The sequence below is a fragment of the Rattus norvegicus genome, chromosome 17, assembly GCF_021556685.1.
Source record: "Rattus norvegicus strain SHRSP/BbbUtx chromosome 17, alternate assembly SHRSP_T2T, whole genome shotgun sequence".
NCBI lineage: Eukaryota > Metazoa > Chordata > Mammalia > Rodentia > Muridae > Rattus > Rattus norvegicus.
This window is the reverse complement of record NC_141550.1, coordinates 93,169,761-93,187,382: the sequence shown is the minus strand read 5'-3', so window position 1 is coordinate 93,187,382 and position 17,622 is coordinate 93,169,761. Positions and strand designations below refer to the sequence as shown.

Genomic DNA, 17,622 nt, shown 5'->3' with positions numbered 1-17,622 from the left:
ACATAATACCACCTCTAAATACAAAAATACCAGAAAGCAACAATCACTATTCCTTAATATCTATCAACAACAATGGACTCAATTCTCCAATAAAAAGATATAGACTGACAGATTGAATATGTAAAGAGTACCCAGCATTTTGCTCCATAGGAAACACATCTAAGAGACAAATATTGACCCTACCCCCGAGTAAAAGACTTGAAAACGACTTTCCAAGCAAATGGTCCAAGGAAGCCAGTGAGAGTAGCCATTCTAATGTTGAATAAACCAAAAGTCAGTAAAAAAGATAAGAAAGAAAACGTCATATTCATCAAAGGAAAAATCCACCAAGATGAACTCTCAAACCTAAATGTCTATGCTCCAAATGCAAGGGCATATACATTCATAAAAGAAACCTTACTAAAGGTCAAATCACACCTTGTACCTCACACAATAATAGTAGAAGGGTTCAACACTGCTCTCTCATCAATGGACAGACCATAGAAATAGAAATTAAACAGAGACATAGAGAAATTAACAGAAGTTATGACCCAAATGTACTTAACAGATATTAATAGAACATTTCATCCTAAAACAATAGGATACACCTACTTCTCAGCACCTCATGGTATCTTCTCGAAAATGAACCATTTAACCGATCATGGAAACAGAAATTCAACAGAGATGTAGAGAAACTAAAAAAGTTAGGAAACAAATGGATTTAACAGATATTTATAGAACATTCCATCCTAAAAAAGGTTATACCTTCTTCTCAGAACCTCCTGGACCCTTTTCCAAAATTAACGATATAATCAGTCACTGAACAGGCCTGAACAGATACAGGAAGATAGAAATAGTCCCATGCATTCCGTCATATGCCCACAGACTAAGGCTGATCTGCAATAACAACAATAACGAAAGAACGCCCATATATACATGGAAGTTGAACAACGCTCTACTCACTTATAACTTAGTCAAGGAAAAAAATGAAGAAATTAAAAGACTTCTTAGAGTTTAATGAAAATGAAGGTAAAACATATCCAAACTTTGGGACACAACAAAAGCTGTGTGAAGAAGAAAACTCATAACTGTGACTGACTGCAAAAAAGAAAAGACAGGGGAGAACACACACCAGTTCCTTGACAGCACACATGAAAGCTCTAAAACAAAATGAAGCAAATGCACCCAAGAGCAGTAGAAGGTAGGAAATAATCAAACTCAGGGCTGAAATCAACCAAGTAGAAAGGAAAAAGGTCTATACAAAGAATCAACAAAACCAAGAGCTGGTTCTCTGAGAAAATCAACAAGATAGATAAACCCTTAGACAGACTAACCAGAGGGCACAGAGAGTGTGTCCAAATTAACAAAATCAGAAATGAAAAAGGAGACAAAACAACAGAATCTGAGAAAATTAAAAAAAGTCATCAGGTCCTACTAAAAAAAAGCCTATATTCAACAAAACTTAAAAATCTGGAGGAAATGGACAGTTTTCTAGACAAATATCAGGTACCAAGGTTAAACCATGAACAGATAAACCATCTAAATTACCCCATAACTCCTAAAGAGGTAGAACCAGTGATTAATAGTCTGTGAATCAAATAGAGCCCACCACAAGATGGGTTTAATGCAGAATTCTATCAGACTTTCATAGAAGACCTCATACCAATATTCTCCAAACTATTCCACAAATTAGAAACAGACAAAGCACAACAAATGTCTTCTATGAAGTCACAATTACTTATACCACAGAAAGACCCAAAAATGAAAGAGAATTATAGACCAAATTCCCTAATGAATATCAACACAAAAATACTCAATAAAATTCTAGCAACCAGATCCAAGAACACATCAAAATGATCATCCATCACGAGGAAGTAGACTTCATCCCAGGAATAGAGGGATGGTTCAATAAATGGAAGTCCATCGACATAATCCACTTTATAAAAAAACTCAAAGATAAACACTACATGATCATTTCATTAGATGCTGAGAAAGGAATTGACAAAATTCAACACCCTTGCATAATAAAAGTCCTGAAAGATGAGGAATTCAAGGCCCATACCTAAACACAGTAAAAGCAATATACAGGAAACCAGAGCCAACATCACACTAAATGGAGACAAATGTTAAACAATCCCACTAAAATTAGGGAATAGAAAAGCTGCCCATTCTCTCGCTATTTAATACTAAATATAGTTTTTGAAGTCTAAGCCAGAATAATCAGAAAACAAAAGAAGGTCAAAGAGATACAAATTGGAAAGTAAGAAATCAAAATATCACTATTTGCAGATGATATCATAGTATACTTAAGTGATGACAAGAGTTCCACCAGAAAACTACTAAGCCTGATAATGAGCAAAGTGGCTGGATATAAAAATTAACTCCAAGATATCAGTAGCCATCCTCTACTCAAAGGTTAAAGAGGCTGAGAAAGAAATCAGGGAATGATACCCTTCATATTACTCCCAAATAATACATAATACCATGGTGTGACTTTAACCAAGACAGGGAAAGATCTGTATGACAAGAACTTCCAGTCTCTGAAGAAAGAAATTGAAGAAGATCTCAGAAGATGGAAAGACCTCTCAAGCTCATGGATTGGCAGAATTAATATGGTAAAAATGGCCATTTTGTCAAACGCAATGTACAGATTCAATATACTCTCCAAAATACCAACTGAATTCTTCATAGAGACAGTATGAGCAATTTGCATATTTGTTTGGAATAACAACAACAACAAACAAAACAAAACCAAACAAACAAACAAAAAGGAACGAAGGTAGTTAAAAGTATTCTCAACAATAAAAGAAAAGACCTTCTGGTGGAATCTCCATCCCTGACTTCAGCAGTATTACACAGCAGTAGTTATGAAAACTGCATGTTAGTTGTACAGAGACAGACAGATAGATCTGTGGAATTTAATTGAAAACCCAAAAATGAACCCACACACCTATGGTCACTTGATCTTTGACAAAGGAGCTAAAGCCATTCAATGGAAAAAAGATAGCATTTTCAAGAAATGGTGCTATTTCAACTTGATGTCAGTATGTAGAAGAATGCAAATAGATTCATTCTTATCACCCTGTACAAAGCTTAAGTCCAAGTGGATCAAGGACCTCCTCATCAAACCAGATACACTCAAACCAATAGAAAAAAAGTGGGGAAGAGTCTGAAACACATGGGCACTGGGGAAATTTTCCTGACTAGATCACCAATGGCTTATGCTCTAAGGTCAAGAATCTACAAATGGGACCTCATAAAACTACAAAGCTTCTGTAAGGCAAAGGACTTTATCATTAGGACAAAAAGGCAACCAACAGATTGGGAAAAGATCTTTAACAATCCTACAACTGAAAGAGGGCTAATATAAAAATATACAAAGAATTCAAGAAGTTAGACTCCAGTGAGTCAGAGAACCCATGAAAAAATGGGGTACAGTGTTAAACAAAGAATTCTCAGCTCGGGAATATTGAATGTCAGAAAAGCACCTAAAGAAATGTTCAACATACATCTGTAGTCATCCAGGGAATGCAAATTGAAACAACCGTGAGATTCCACCTCACACCAGTCAGAATGACTAAGAAAAAAAACTCAGGTGACAGCAGATGCTGGCAAGGATGAGGAGAAAGAGGAACACTCCTGCATTGATGGTGGGATTTTAAACTGGTACAACCTCTCTGGAAATCCCTGGGTAGGTTCTTCAGAAAATTGAAAATTGGACTCTCTGAGGTTCCTGCTATATTTCTCTTGGCCATATTCCCAAAAGATGTTCCAACATAAAACAAAAACCCCAAAAGAACAACAATTCCAACCAACCAGAGCTCCTAGGGAGTAATCCACTACCCACAGAGTACACATAGACTGACCCATGGCTCTAGCTGCATATGTAGCCAAGCATGGCCTTGTTGGGTACCAATGGGAGGAGAAACCCTTTGTCCTGCCATGTCTGGACCTCCCACTGCAGTGGAATTTCAGGGCAGGGAGACAGGAAAGGTAGATATTTGGGGAGGGGAACAAGCTTATAGAAGAAGGGGGAGGGCAAATGGGATGGGGGATTATGAATATGATATCAGGAAAGAGAATAACATTTGAAATCTAAGTACAATTAAAAAAATAGAAAAGAAAAGAAAAATAAAGAAAAATTATCCAGTAAAAATAAAATAAAATAAAATAAAAAAATATAAAAAGAGCAAACTACAAAAATACAGTTACATACAATCAGCCTTAAGGGAACTAGCTCGGTGTATATGGGTGTTTGCTGGGCAAATATAGACATGAGTTTAAATCTCCATAAAAATCACATCTGACTACATATGTGCCTCTAAATAAGCCTTGAGAGCAGCAGACAAAATATTGGTGCTGGCATGCCAACCTAGCTTCAAGTTCAGACACCATCTCAAAGGACTAAGCAGGACAATGATAGAGCAGGACACCTGAACTCCTCCTCTAGACTGTGCATGCGAACAAATGCTCACAACCAGGTGTACACACACACACACACACACACACACACACACACACACAAACACACACACACACACGCATAAAATATTCTTTGAAGAGTATTGAAGACAATGTTAACATAACTAAGGTAAAGAGAGGAGCCAATAAAACACCCGGTGTAGTCTCAGAGTGTCTCCTCAACACATCACATTGCAAAGACATCATGTCTGGATTCAGCCTCCTTTACCAAACTCACTCCAGAGAGCTGCTGCAATCCTCCAGCCACATGAGGATGCAACAAAAGGCACAGCCCACAAGTTAATGTCCTGGCTGACTGGCCTGTGGCATTTTGTTGTAACCCATGAGTCTCATGCAACAACCCCAAAGCCACACTGTCAGGCTCTCTCACTGAAGCTCAGGCTTGCTGGCAGCTCCTGCTGAGACTAGTTTTCTGTTCTTTGATATTTCATGAGTGATACTCTAATTCATGCTCGTCTATAGCACACACAGAGGCTGCATGCAAAACTCCTACGTTAGGTTGACCTCCTGAGATGTTCAATAAGTTGCAAAATAGTGTTATGACTGAACATCTCACAATCCTCTGAGTTTCCCTCAGATGATGATGTGAGTTTGGTAAGCTCAAACATATGATTTCCTTGTTCTTTTACCAATAAAATGAATTATAGTTATATCAGATGTCTTTATAATATGTACCCCAAACCAAAAGTATACAGAAGAGACAAATACCCACGTTTTACATAAATAACAATGCAGATGCTTCTGAAAAGCCTGACTTTTAAGTAAGGACACCTTTACTATTGGTGACATTTTTTTTCAATTTTTGTGTTTATTTACTTGAGTATTTCTTATTTACATTTCCAGTGTTATTCCCTTTCCCAGTTTCCAGGCCAACAATCCCCTAACCCCTCTTCCTCCTCCCCTTCTTTATGGTTGTTCCCCTCCCCATCCTCCCCCCTTTGCCGCCTCCCCCCAACAATCACGTTCACTGTGGGTTCAGTCTTAGCAGGATATTGGTGAATTTTGAAAATGTTTTGAAAAGAAATATTTGAATATAACAAAAGATTCTTAATTTTTGTTTTCTACTATATTTCAAAATCACCATATTACTTTAACTTTTATACTCTATCTTATTAAATATGATTGAATAAATTTTTTCATACTTTGTCCTTTTCATTGGAAGTTTTCTTTGAAGACCTACAAAAATATAATATACTTTCTGATGAATATTAAATTTGTAAAATAAAACAGAAAGATGTTTATTTCTCCTATTCATAAAATTTACCAGCTATTAGAAATAAAATAATTTTCTACAAAAGAAATATGTGGTAGACAAGAAGGGGAACATTAATATACAATGAATACCATGACTGCAATCATAAAAATTGAAATTAAGACTGGAACACAGCTCAGGTTGACAGAAGGCACTGCTTGTGCACAGGAGTTGAGTTCAGTGGCCAGAAGCCATGCTGTGTGTCTCACAACCAACTCTAACTCCAGATCTACAAACACGTAAAACCTGTGGCTTCCACCACCAACTCTAGTCATGTCTGTATACAACTACAAGCACAGACATGTACATGTTATTTAAAATAATGATGATAATATTAACATTTTTAAAAATAATATATTTTGTTCAAATATTAAAGGCATTAAGACAAGGGAAAATGTCCTTCCTCATTTGTTTGATACAAGCAAATACACTAACATCTCCATTGTCATTTCCAGTAAGAACTTGGAATGAGGTAGACACAAACTGTACCAGGATTTTAAATCCAGAAGTGTTCAAAACACAATACAGAGCTAAGATCACAAAAGGGGTCAAGGGAGCTCCACTGGCCCAAACCTGCTCAGGGAAGACATGAGCAGTTGCTTTAGCCTGGAAATGTTCACTAAATCTTCATTTATGTCTTCACAGTTTTGGTTGGTGTTTGGTTGAGAACTTTTGCTCTATTTATCAAATCTTGGCGAAGAAAATCTTGTTTTGTTTAACAAACCATGTGTGCCTCTGCCTTCGGGGTTGAGGATTCTAAGATGACTATTGATCAGTTATTTTCTCTATCATTTAGAAACTATCAATCCTAGCTTTCGGTCTGGTGAGAAACTGGATGAAGACTCTATGGGAAAAACATGGGAAAGTCTCACCCCTAGGGATGGTAGTCACACTGCAGTTTGGTCAAAGTATGCCAGGGTCAGTGAGAAGTTAACATTTTGTTCTTATGTGAGTCCAAGAAAATGATCTACTTTTCTCAAGTGCAGATGGGATATCTTCCACAAACCAACAGTTGTTACAGAATGTTAGGGTCTAAGTGAAAAATGAACCATGTTATCCATTGACTAATATATGAATGTTTCTGTGTGCCCTTTAGCTTGTGTCATATTAAATGCAAGCTGGAGTAATTTGAGAAAAAACTGAATTGAGTTTAGGTAAGGTCATGGAACCTTTTAATTGATTGATGACATTGGGTATAAGGTCATGGCTCCACATAAGTACGTAACTGTATAATATTACAAACAATAAAGCAAACTAATACACTGTCCATAAACCAGTGTTGGATATCAGTTGTGAATCGCTTATTATAATTCATATGATACCACTCATTATTTTTAAAGTAGAAAGAGGCTTTATTGGGGTTTGGATATCTACTATCAAGAGAGGATCCTGTGCTTGAACATTGGTCTCTGGCATGTGACCCTGTTTTCTGAGGTTGTAGAAAATCTGAAAAACATAACCTAGCAGAAAGAAGTAGGTCATAGGAGATATAGGGACTGCTAACTGGGTGTAACCATCTTCCTCAAGTCTCTACTGCCTCACTGACCTTAATTCTTTCCTGTCTGGAGGACAGAAAATAAAGAAAACTAGTGGACTGTGCCCAACCCTCATTGGTCCATTTCAGCTCTGACCTCAAAAGGAACCATTGTGAGGTCATTTACTTCCTTAGTTACTGAAAACACATCCTGTCTGTACAGGGCATTAGCTGTTGGTTGGTGGCTGGGTTAGTTGGTTGGTTTGGTTGGTTTGGTTGGCTGGTTGATTGGATGGTTGGTTGGTTGGTTGGTTCGCTGGACAGCAATTGCATTTATTCAGTTAGCCACTGAACTTGGATATTCATGAACTGTTGAATCTGAACACAGTGAGTTTTCCTCTATATTCCTATGTCTCACTTTAGACTTGTTTGTTTTCTGTATTTAAACTAAGTCTCTGTTCCTGTATATTTTTGTTTGAATATTGAATAGGAGAATTTTTCTTTGTTGATTTGATTTATCACCCGATTTTGCATTGTCATATTTTACATGTATTTATTCCATGAACTAATTTTGAACAATAGTTTATGATAACAAAACAGCATGAACAATCTCCTAATGGCATTTCCAGACATGTACATAAAGAACTTTGACCATATTCCCATGATCACACTTTCCCTGGTTTGTCCCTTTCAGGTTCCTCAGTTTTTCCCTTTTAGTTTGTTCCCTTTCTTTCCAAGTACTGGCCCAATTGTTCAAGTTCTCCTATTCAGAGGACTGGTAGGCTACATTGGGTGGTCTATTAAGAAAAGGCACCAACAGGTCTCTGTGATTTAGCAGGAAGACTCCCCCTAGCGGGTTAACTTGGGATCTTCCTTGCAGTGCAAACTCATGACCCTATGCAAGCTACAAGGCGATGCTTAGATCCTAATTTTTTGACGATAACTATGAAAGTAGGTAGATGAATAGAATTCAAGGACAGAATAGATATAAGTCTAAGAAGATCCAGTTTTATACTGCAAAGAAGAACTTTCCAAAGTGGGAGATATGATACTATGACCCTTCATTTACCTGGGTCATTCTGTTGGCAGCTGTCATTCCATTGAATTGCTATCTTCTATCTTCAGGAGAACAAATGTGACTCTGAAGCTAGTGTGGTACCAGGCACAGGAGGTCGGGCCAATAATGAACTTGAAGCAAAGGAACAAGCATGGGCCTTTGAGTCTTGCTGGCAAAACAGCTTAAAGTACACGTCCAGGAAAAAAAGTGCCTAGTGCTGGAATGGTCTGCCCAGCATTCCACTGGACTCACTCCAACAACATTTAGAGAAAGAGAGGGAATTTTATATTGACAATGTGTCTCTCCAAATTTCCAAACCTACGCTTGAATAAAACTTCTTCCACCATTCCTATAGTTTTTATCTGCTAGTGGAATGGGAGTGCAGAACAGAACCTTCATAGTCAAGCAACAAAGAGCCTTTCAGGATCCTTTTTGCTTTCCATGACATTGCTGAGGAAGGAGGGTTGTATTCCCTGGGACATTCAAAAATCTAACATCTGATTAGAGACCTAACAAGTAGGACTTTGAAGCCCATGGCTGGACCATACCTGTACCTCTGTTTCATTGTTTGAAGGTTTAGCTTCTTAGCATTGCTAGGAAATGCTTTGTGTGCAATGTGTACACATGTGGTGTTTCTATATGACTATGAACATTTCAAGAGGGAATGTCCTTCCTTGACCTCTGCTAAACTGCAGTCCATTTCCTTTGGCATCTGTCATGGAGTTGGTTCTTAGTGAGTCCTGTCAGATTGCTTTAATGTGTAAAACTGATGAGTTGTGGTGAGAGGGGATAGCAGCATACATTCAAACACATGCAAATGGCTCACAAAAGCCCTTGCACCTCTGTCATTAATGTCATAATCTCATGTGTAAGCCCAATGGGTCTAAAGTTACTTTCTAGAGCTTTGGGAACATAGATCAAGCAAAAAATACATAGCAGCCACTTCTTTCTTTCATTTCGCATGTTTGTTTTTGTTCCATGAGACAGACGCTCCTGGAGCACAGGCTGGAATCATCATTTCCGAGTAGCCAAAGATTACTTGAAGTGATGATCTTCCTCCTCCACTTTCACAAATTTTATAATTAACATGGGCTCATCTTTATGAGACTATCCTGACTTTAACTTTGTCCTATGTCTGTCAGAGGACCCTGAGGAACTCTCATCACTCTGGGTCCAGGTAGCTTACCCAAGTCTAGATTTTTCTTATTGGACTGTTCTGTGCCAATTCCTACTTCAAATTTCAACCCCAATTCAACAGCAGTAAGATGTGGATACACAGGAAACTGCTACAGGGCACAACATGTCACCTGCACCAAAGATACACTGATCTCATACTTTTTCTTGACCCTCTGGGAATACATACACAGGGCCAGTTAGAATTAGAAAGCAGCCTTGGTACATTATTAATTTTTTGGGTACTTGTCCTTGCCTTGCTAACATCCTGATGCACAAGTAATCAACTTCTGTTGTTTTGAAGGTCAAACAGAAGGCATTTTGTTTGAGAGCAGAAGGACCCAGAGTTCCAGAACAAGGCACCATCTACTACATCAGTTGTTTATAGGTTCCTGGCTTAGGGGTGTTTACTTGATCATTTGGAACATATCAGCTCACTGTTTCTAGATCTTGAGCTTTGGTCAGAAGTCTCAAGCCTGAGGGCAGGCAATATGGGATTAATGGTGTCATATTCCTCTCAGCCCCCAAAATGGTAGTCTCATGCCCAGGGGTGCAATGAGCAATAGCATTTTGTCACAACAATCAAGGTAGTCAGGACTTACAATCCTTTAGCAACCACTTGTCGGAGTTAAAAAGTAAATAGAATACATTGAATATGGACATGAATTATTACAAACTTATGAAGTCTGGGGTCCATGTGAAAAGCAAGACAATGTCCATCAACTTGCCATTGAATATCAGAATCCATTAAAAAATGGAGTGCCAAAGCTCTGGCGTCATTGTCATTCTCAGGATTCCTTGTTTGATTATTAATGACAAAAGTGTCCTTGTTAAAGATGGAGTGTTAAGTGTTTGAACATTGTTCCCATTAGGTGGTGCAATTTGAGGTTAATTATGGTCCTTGGGCAGGGGTACAAGTAGGAAGAAATGGGTCACTGGGTAACACTGGGGACAGACTCTTGAGTCAAACCTGCCCTCTAGTGCTCTAATGACCAAGACTAGCCTTCCTGTCCATGGAGACAGAAGCAGAGGAGAAGGAATGGACCGTGCCTAGCCACAGTGTTGGCTGATCTTTGCTCTAACCTCCCAAGGAACCCTGTGACAATGGATAGACACCTGTCTACTTACAGCTCTGATTGAGGCTGCATTCTGTCCTTACAGGTACAGAAGCTGTTGCTTGGCTGGAAAGAAATTAGAGTTTGAGGACACAGAAATTATACTTGGACATTCAGGAGCTGTTGGACCCTGACATAGTGAGTTTCTCCAACTTTGGACACTTCAACTTGCTCTTTTTGAATTTGGTTTCTGTATTTGCTGGCTTGAGTTATGCATTTACATTTCCATGTTTCTTATTATCTTCTATTTCACGTTTTATTAAATTATGTTTGCTATGTTAGAGTATTCTATTTTTTCACTTCATATGTATGACAGATTTGCATCCTCATATGCCTTGAGTACCATATCCCAGATGCATTCTGTGGAGGTCAGAAGAGGGAGTCAGGTTTTCTGGGTCTGGAGTTACAGGGGTTGTGAGTCTCTCACAACATCCCTAAGATTGATACAATAACATATTCACATAGCATAACTCAGTTGTATAAGAAAATAAAATCTCTCTATTCCTGTCTATAGTTCCACTTCCCCGAAATCTGATTCCTTTGCTAACCTGACAGCTCATACTAATAAAATTATATAGAAAGACTTGTATCACTATTTTAAGTGGTGTATACCACCTGTGAGTGTGCTGTATAGGTGTGATTAGAGTCTAGAGGTGTAGTAACCCCTGGAGCTGGAGTTAGGGTAGCTGTGGGCACCTGTGTTCTGAGAACCACCTACAGGTCCTCTGCCTGAGTAGCCAAATTTGGGAACTCCAGACGCAGATCGCCATCCTGCACAGTATAGGTTTTCGGGGATCTGTTCTCTTTACACCTTCTCTTGAAGCTGATATTCTAGATGCCTCTACTCAAAGAGAATGCTGAGATCAGGAGAGAGGATGGTGAGCTTTTCCAATTTAGTGGCTTTTAGTGTCTAGGATTCTCTCAGTTTGCAGTTGGTCCCTGACAACCGCCTCTATGTCATATTTTGCATCTGCTCCTTTGCAGTAGGTCCTTGTCCTTCCCTTCCCAATATGTAAAGTACATGTCTAGATTGTCTGATGTTTTTCTGAGCTTTTTTTCTCATCTCTTTAATGTAGGAATTTGAGCGTATCAACATGTTCTGGGGCCTGTTTTTAAATGTCTGTTTTATTTCTCATTGCAAGTTTGCTTCTAGCCATATAAAGGAGGGCCTGATCATGGAGCAGGACCCAGAGAGCCGAGACTCTATCAAGAACTTTACCACTGACTATAAGATCATAAGAACCCTGGGAAGGGGACGATTTTCAGTCGTAAAAATGGCCTACCACGTCCCAACCCTCACCTGTGTAGCTATAAAAGTTCTCAAGAACACCAAGAAGTGCTCCTCAGTGATGAGCAGGGAAGTTGACATTCTAAAGTCCCTGGGCCATCCTCATATCATCAAGGTGGTCGAAGTGGTCCAGACAAGAGAGGCCACCCACCTGGTCATGGAGCATGCCTCTCAGGGAGACCTACTGGACCGAATCCGGGAATGTGGATATTTAAAATCGTGGGAGGCCCGAAGAATGTTTAGACAGATATTAGAGGCAGTACAATTCTGCCATGACAATAATATTGTCCACCGAGACATAAAGGCCAACAACATTTTGATAGACGGAAGGTGGAATGCCAAGCTCTGTGATTTTGGCCTAGCTGCTAAAACACTTCCTGGGCAGAAGCTGATTGATTTCTGTGGCACGCTGCCATACTGTGCGCCAGAATTCTTTGAAGCTGAGGAATATGAGGGCCGCCCATTTGACGTATGGAGTGTAGGTGTCCTCCTCTTCTTCATGGTGACTGGGCACTTGCCTTTCCTAGGCAAGTCATTTGCAGAGGTGAGGAGACAAATCAGTTCAGCCAATTTCAGCATTCCGCCTCACGTTGCCAACGATATTTTCAATGTTATAGTGGAAATGCTGATGATAAATCCCAGCAGGAGGCCCAGCATCCAGCAAATTGTGATGCGCCCCATGATCAAAGACAGCCAGGCCTACTCACCACCGACATCCATACAGACGTTCACAGGAACACCAAGCCCTAGCACCATCAAAGCCATGAGAGTCATGAGGCATACACCTGAGAAAAGCACTGAGTCTCTCATAGACCAAAATATCAACGAGGTGCTGGCAACATACTTGATTCAACAGCACAAGCCACTCAGGAAAGTCTGCACACACCACCAAGTGGAGCCAGGTCTAGAAGATCTTCACTCCTTCCCTCGTTTTCTTAAGAGAAAGGGACCTCTTCTCTCCTCCTTCACCTTGTCCTCACATTCATCCAATATTCGGGAGAAGGAGGATAGGAAGAATTCCAGGAAGGTTGTCAGAAGGCATGCTGTAGGCTACCAGCAAACAAGGACCAACACCGTCCAGCTCGATCTCCTGGACTGTCCTATAGCTGAAGAATTCAGGGATAACAGGCTGCAAATCAGGAAGACATTCTCAGACTCCAAGACTGTGTTGTCTTGTAGTCTAACTGAACATATCCAGTCACCTCGACTTCAATACACCTATTCCACTACAGCAGACAGGAATGTGTCCTCCTTCATATCGCCACATGATTTCTGTGCATCACTGCAGACACCTAAGGGGATAAGCCTTGCAGGCTGCTCTGGAGATACCTGGCAGAGAGAGACACTCGTGGACAAAAACACCTTCATCAAGGAAGAGGCCATGGTTCATGAAGATACCGTCACTAGTGGCCAGCCACAAGTGCCTTGCCCAGCTTCCCGTCGGGGATGGCGTCACCACTGGAAGGGGTTTAAAAAGACAATTAGTAGAAGCCTTCGAAACCTGTGCTGCTGTCTGCCACCACCATCAGAAAATCAAGTCTCCTGCAATAACTTGGCTCTCAGGAAGAGAGGAGAACATTGTGTCACCCACAGAACCAGGTGGGTGCATGTCCTCATTCATTTCATCCATAATCCCTCCTGTCTTTTGTGACAAATGAGGATGGTCCTTGAGGCACACAGAAACTTGACAAACTGTAACTTCAGAAAGATTAAGTCCATAGAAACCCCTGAAGGGTGATCTGATGCTTTGTGAGTCATAAGGGGAATCAGAGACACTGATTAAAGCAGGACGAGAGGGAGGTGGGGGCATGCCCAAATGGGGCAGAGAGTCCTAAGACAACCAGTGGGGTGCTATGACTCTTTATGGAAAGCACAGGAAGTTCTCTGTTTTTCAGACACCAAGAGCCTCTTTTCTGTCTTTTTCTTTTCAAGTCCTGAAGAACAGCAGCCTCAGCTCCCTGGCTTTTAAGCCAGTGGTGGGGGTTGGCCTGGCTGAAAATTATACAGTCTCAGAGGAGCCAGGCCAGACGTCCAGGTGCCTGTGTGCTTGCAGGCCCCTTCTCCAGAGGAAGAGCTGTCCACACCACAGCAAGGTCTCTCCAGGTAAAGCCCCAGGCAGGAAGGCCTGCCTTTTCACTGTGTCTTGCTCAGAAGGGAGGGATGAAGTAGAACAGTGCCCTAAAAGTGTCAGTAGATCAGTAGCCCTCTGCCCTCTCTTCTAGCAGAGGTAAACATCATAGATTGTTCTGTGGGACTGTACTGTTCTTTGCTTCCTGTTTCTTGCAGAGAACATGGTCTTCATCATGAAGTAGACTTCTCAGAAAAGTCTCCCTAGTCAGCCCATCAGACCTGGGCTAAAATGGGTTCCCAGGTTGAATATGAGACCTCTATGTCTCCTCTGAAGGGAATTCTCCTGTCAAACTTTGACCAGACCCTCACCCATCCCCACTGCCCTGCAAATGATATCACAGTTTATATTGCTTAAGTCCTCAGACCCAACTCAGGGTAAAGCTTACAAAACCCATACTGTGGAGTGACTCCCAAGGCAGCTGTGCCCTCTCTCTCACCAGTTCTGCCCTGTAATTACTCACCTCTCTATGTTTGCTCCCTCAAGGCCAACTTTCAAATGTGTAACTGGATTCCTACCTGTGTCACAGCCTCCTCGAAGGAGGAGGGACAGGTGTTATGAGCAGAGTCAAAAGAATAACTTAATGATGGAGAAGCAAACTGGTGTGGCCCTAGCTCATGACAGCTTCCGGCCTCCACTGGAGTATGCATTCCACTGGATAAATCTACCCAGGCTGCTTCCATTAACCTGAGAATTTGCACACTGCTTTTTTATGCCCAGTTAAACAGCCTTGCAATTCCTTTGTGAGAGCTTCTGGGAAGCTTTCCCTGTCCCTCCTACTGTTACATTTGTTAAGATATCATCTCCTGTGTTCTTTTTAACTAGACTGTATCAACATCTTCCACAGCATGAGGTGTACAGAATACCATATGACTGAGGTGGAGGGTCCCTCTGACGCAGTGTCTCTCTTAATTTGTTCAAAGGACATCAAGGATCCTGGCATAGTAATCCTGCAGTGATATGTGCTGAGTTTAACAGCATGTCCCTATACTACTCCACCATTGTGATCACATACATATTTCTCATGTGCTTTATCCCCTGAGCTACAGGAAATTCTCTTACGACAGACAATCGTTTCCTCTCTAATTTGAGTGGGAAAGCATATCATATTCCACTCTGGAGCAAGAAGAGCACTATATGAACTCGTGTATCTGAACCCACAATGCACAAGTTTGGGAAAGTTCATTAAAGGGGTTCTTTGCTGGCCTCTAGCACTGAACCAGGTTAGCTACTCAGACAAAACCAAGGAAAGCCTCTCACAGACACTGGCCAGCCTAGGTTTTAAGAGTTGGCCTCACACCCTGATGATTCCTTGTCATCCATACCCTGATATGTAGAAGCCCTGGTGAGTCTATATCTCTGTCAGTGTGTCTGTCTTTACTTTTACATGAACTACTTCCATGCAGGTGGGTCTCAATGGATGTTTCTTATACTGGACTCCTAGAGAGCCATGTACCCCTCAGGATGGCCTTAAGTGGAAAACACAAAATAGAAACATCAAATATAAAATCCCAATTGATGGAAATAGATTCACAAAATTAAAAACCAACAGATGATAAACACTAACCACTCCAATAAAAATCCTTAATATATCACTCTTAATTCTAACAGACTCACAGGTGTATGCTAAGGGAACATATTCCATGTACAATAGACAGAAGAAATTGGTTCTTATTTTCTGATATGTTTATGTAAATTAAGCATACTTTCATTTTTTTTTCTTCTTACATTTGTTTTGTTTTTTTTTCTATTTTGGAATAGTGTTGCTATGCTGGTTTTAGTGTTCACACAGTCAAACCTAAAATTCAGAGAGAATACCACTCGGGATAGAATGAAAGCCCAGGCTACATTTGTCTTCCTCTTGATCTTGCTGCCTCTGTTCCTCCTTTAGTGTAATGCTATGCTGCGAACATTTCTGTTTTCATCAAGGTCTCTTAAATCCCAACAGGCCACCTTGTAGCTAAAGATTACCTTGAGCACGATCCTCTTCTTCCTGTCTCTAATTCTGCAATGTAGAAGTTTCAGTTCTGAGCCACTCTACCCTGTCAAGTAACACAACTTCAAGGCCAGTATAGGCAAGAGGAAGTACCAGGCTGAGTGCAATCCTGTCAGAAAAAGGACATTCTAAATATTTTTACCTGGCAGATCTGGTCTCTGCAGCTGGGGAGATGGATGTTGGGTAAAGTGTCACAGTGCAACAAAAGGACTCTGGAAATCAGACAAGGAAGAATCATGGTGTCATCTTAGGCCTTGAGCTTAACAGAGGCAGGTGTGGCAGATTGATGAGCTGAGATTACTGACATATTACTCTGTCTCAATATTGAGGTAAAAAAGCATTTGATGATTATTCCTGGCCTTCAGGTATGAGGACAAACAGACAGACACCAACACACAAACACACACACACACACACACAGAGAGAGAGAGAGAGAGAGAGAGAGAGACAGAGAGAGACAGAGAGAGACAGAAAGAGAAAGGGAGAGAAACGGAGGGAGAGAGAGAGAGAGAGAAAGGGAGAGAGAGACAGAGACAGAGAGACAGAGAGACAGAGAGAGAAAGGGAGAGAGAGAGAGAGAGAGAGAGAGAGGGGTAACTCTGAGGTAATGTATGTATCATGCACACATTAACTCTTTATAGATCTATCTAGACTTTTCCAACTATGGACTGTCTAAATTTTATAGTCATGTCTGTCTATTTCTTGGCCAGTGAACATAAACCTATGTCCCGTGGCAAAAATCCTACTCGGGTTTTCTAGTGATGAATATATTTTCTTTCTCTTGTTTAACTCCAGTTTTCTTTATGCAGTCCAGGCAGCCAAGGACTTTTGATCCTGCTGGACAACGGACTGGACACAATGAGTGGCCTGATGAGTGGACCGTTGGACCATTTGGGACTCACCTGGACTAAAATCCATGTATAACAAAAGGGTCTCCAACATCCTGCTCCTTCCACTAGGAGGGCAGGTGAAAGGAAGATGCTCCGAGATATAGATTTCTTGGGGCTTATTTTTTTTTTCTGTGTGTTTTCTTTTGAAGATTGTAAGGTTTGCTTTTTATTCCTTTTATTTGTATATAATTTTGTTCATACATATGTATTTATCTAATATTTTAATGTTTTAATTGAAACAGTGACATCACCTCCCTCTTTTGTACCTCCTCTCCAAACTCTCCCAGCTATCCTATATCAAACTTTTCTCATGCCTTCACTCTTAAGTTGATGGACTTCTTTACGTGATTAAATTTGTTATATATTTTTACTTATCTTGTGTATCCAGAAATAAATATAAATATACCTGCAGAGCCTATATTTGTTGCTTGTGTATATATTTGTTCAGACTGACTACTCTGTATTTGACAACATGGTACTTTGTATTTTTACCTTTTAATATTTTCTCTTCCCCATCTTAAAATTCTTTTTCTGGCTAATGGTTTCTTGCGATTTTTATTTAACCTAAATTATTTATTTCCTTCTTTTGCCTCCTTTCTATACTCTCCCCATATTTGATTCTACTACAGCAAAGACCACTGCCTGTGGGAAGGAATCACTCTTGAAAGAGCCAGAGGTGTGGGTCAATTGAAGACCAATGGGAAAGTTCCACTGCCGACCTTCAAGCACAATGACCCATCCCATCCAGGGAATAGTCAGTTCCCAGAGAACTGCAAGCCAAACTGTTA

The 17,622-nt window shown here is 40.4% G+C and overlaps 1 protein-coding gene across 2 annotated transcripts; it reads left to right on the top strand.

Moving 5' to 3' along the window:
• Positions 1-7,404: 7,404 nt before the first annotated feature.
• On the top strand, positions 7,405-17,252 carry LOC148000338 (sperm motility kinase X-like). 2 transcript variants are annotated; one of them, XM_087591914.1, is made up of 5 exons: positions 7,405-7,574; positions 10,579-10,670; positions 11,675-13,419; positions 13,753-13,923; positions 16,754-17,252. In XM_087591914.1, the coding sequence occupies exons 3-4, from the start codon at positions 11,708-11,710 to the stop codon at positions 13,787-13,789; spliced, it is 1,749 nt and encodes a 582-aa protein (XP_087448040.1). In that variant the 5' UTR covers positions 7,405-7,574; positions 10,579-10,670; positions 11,675-11,707; the 3' UTR covers positions 13,790-13,923; positions 16,754-17,252. The 2 variants fall into 2 exon arrangements, with proteins under 2 accessions (XP_087448040.1, XP_087448039.1); XM_087591913.1 differs by lacking the exons at positions 7,405-7,574; positions 10,579-10,670 and having other exon boundaries at positions 11,627-13,419.
• The last annotated feature ends 370 nt before the right edge of the window (positions 17,253-17,622 follow it).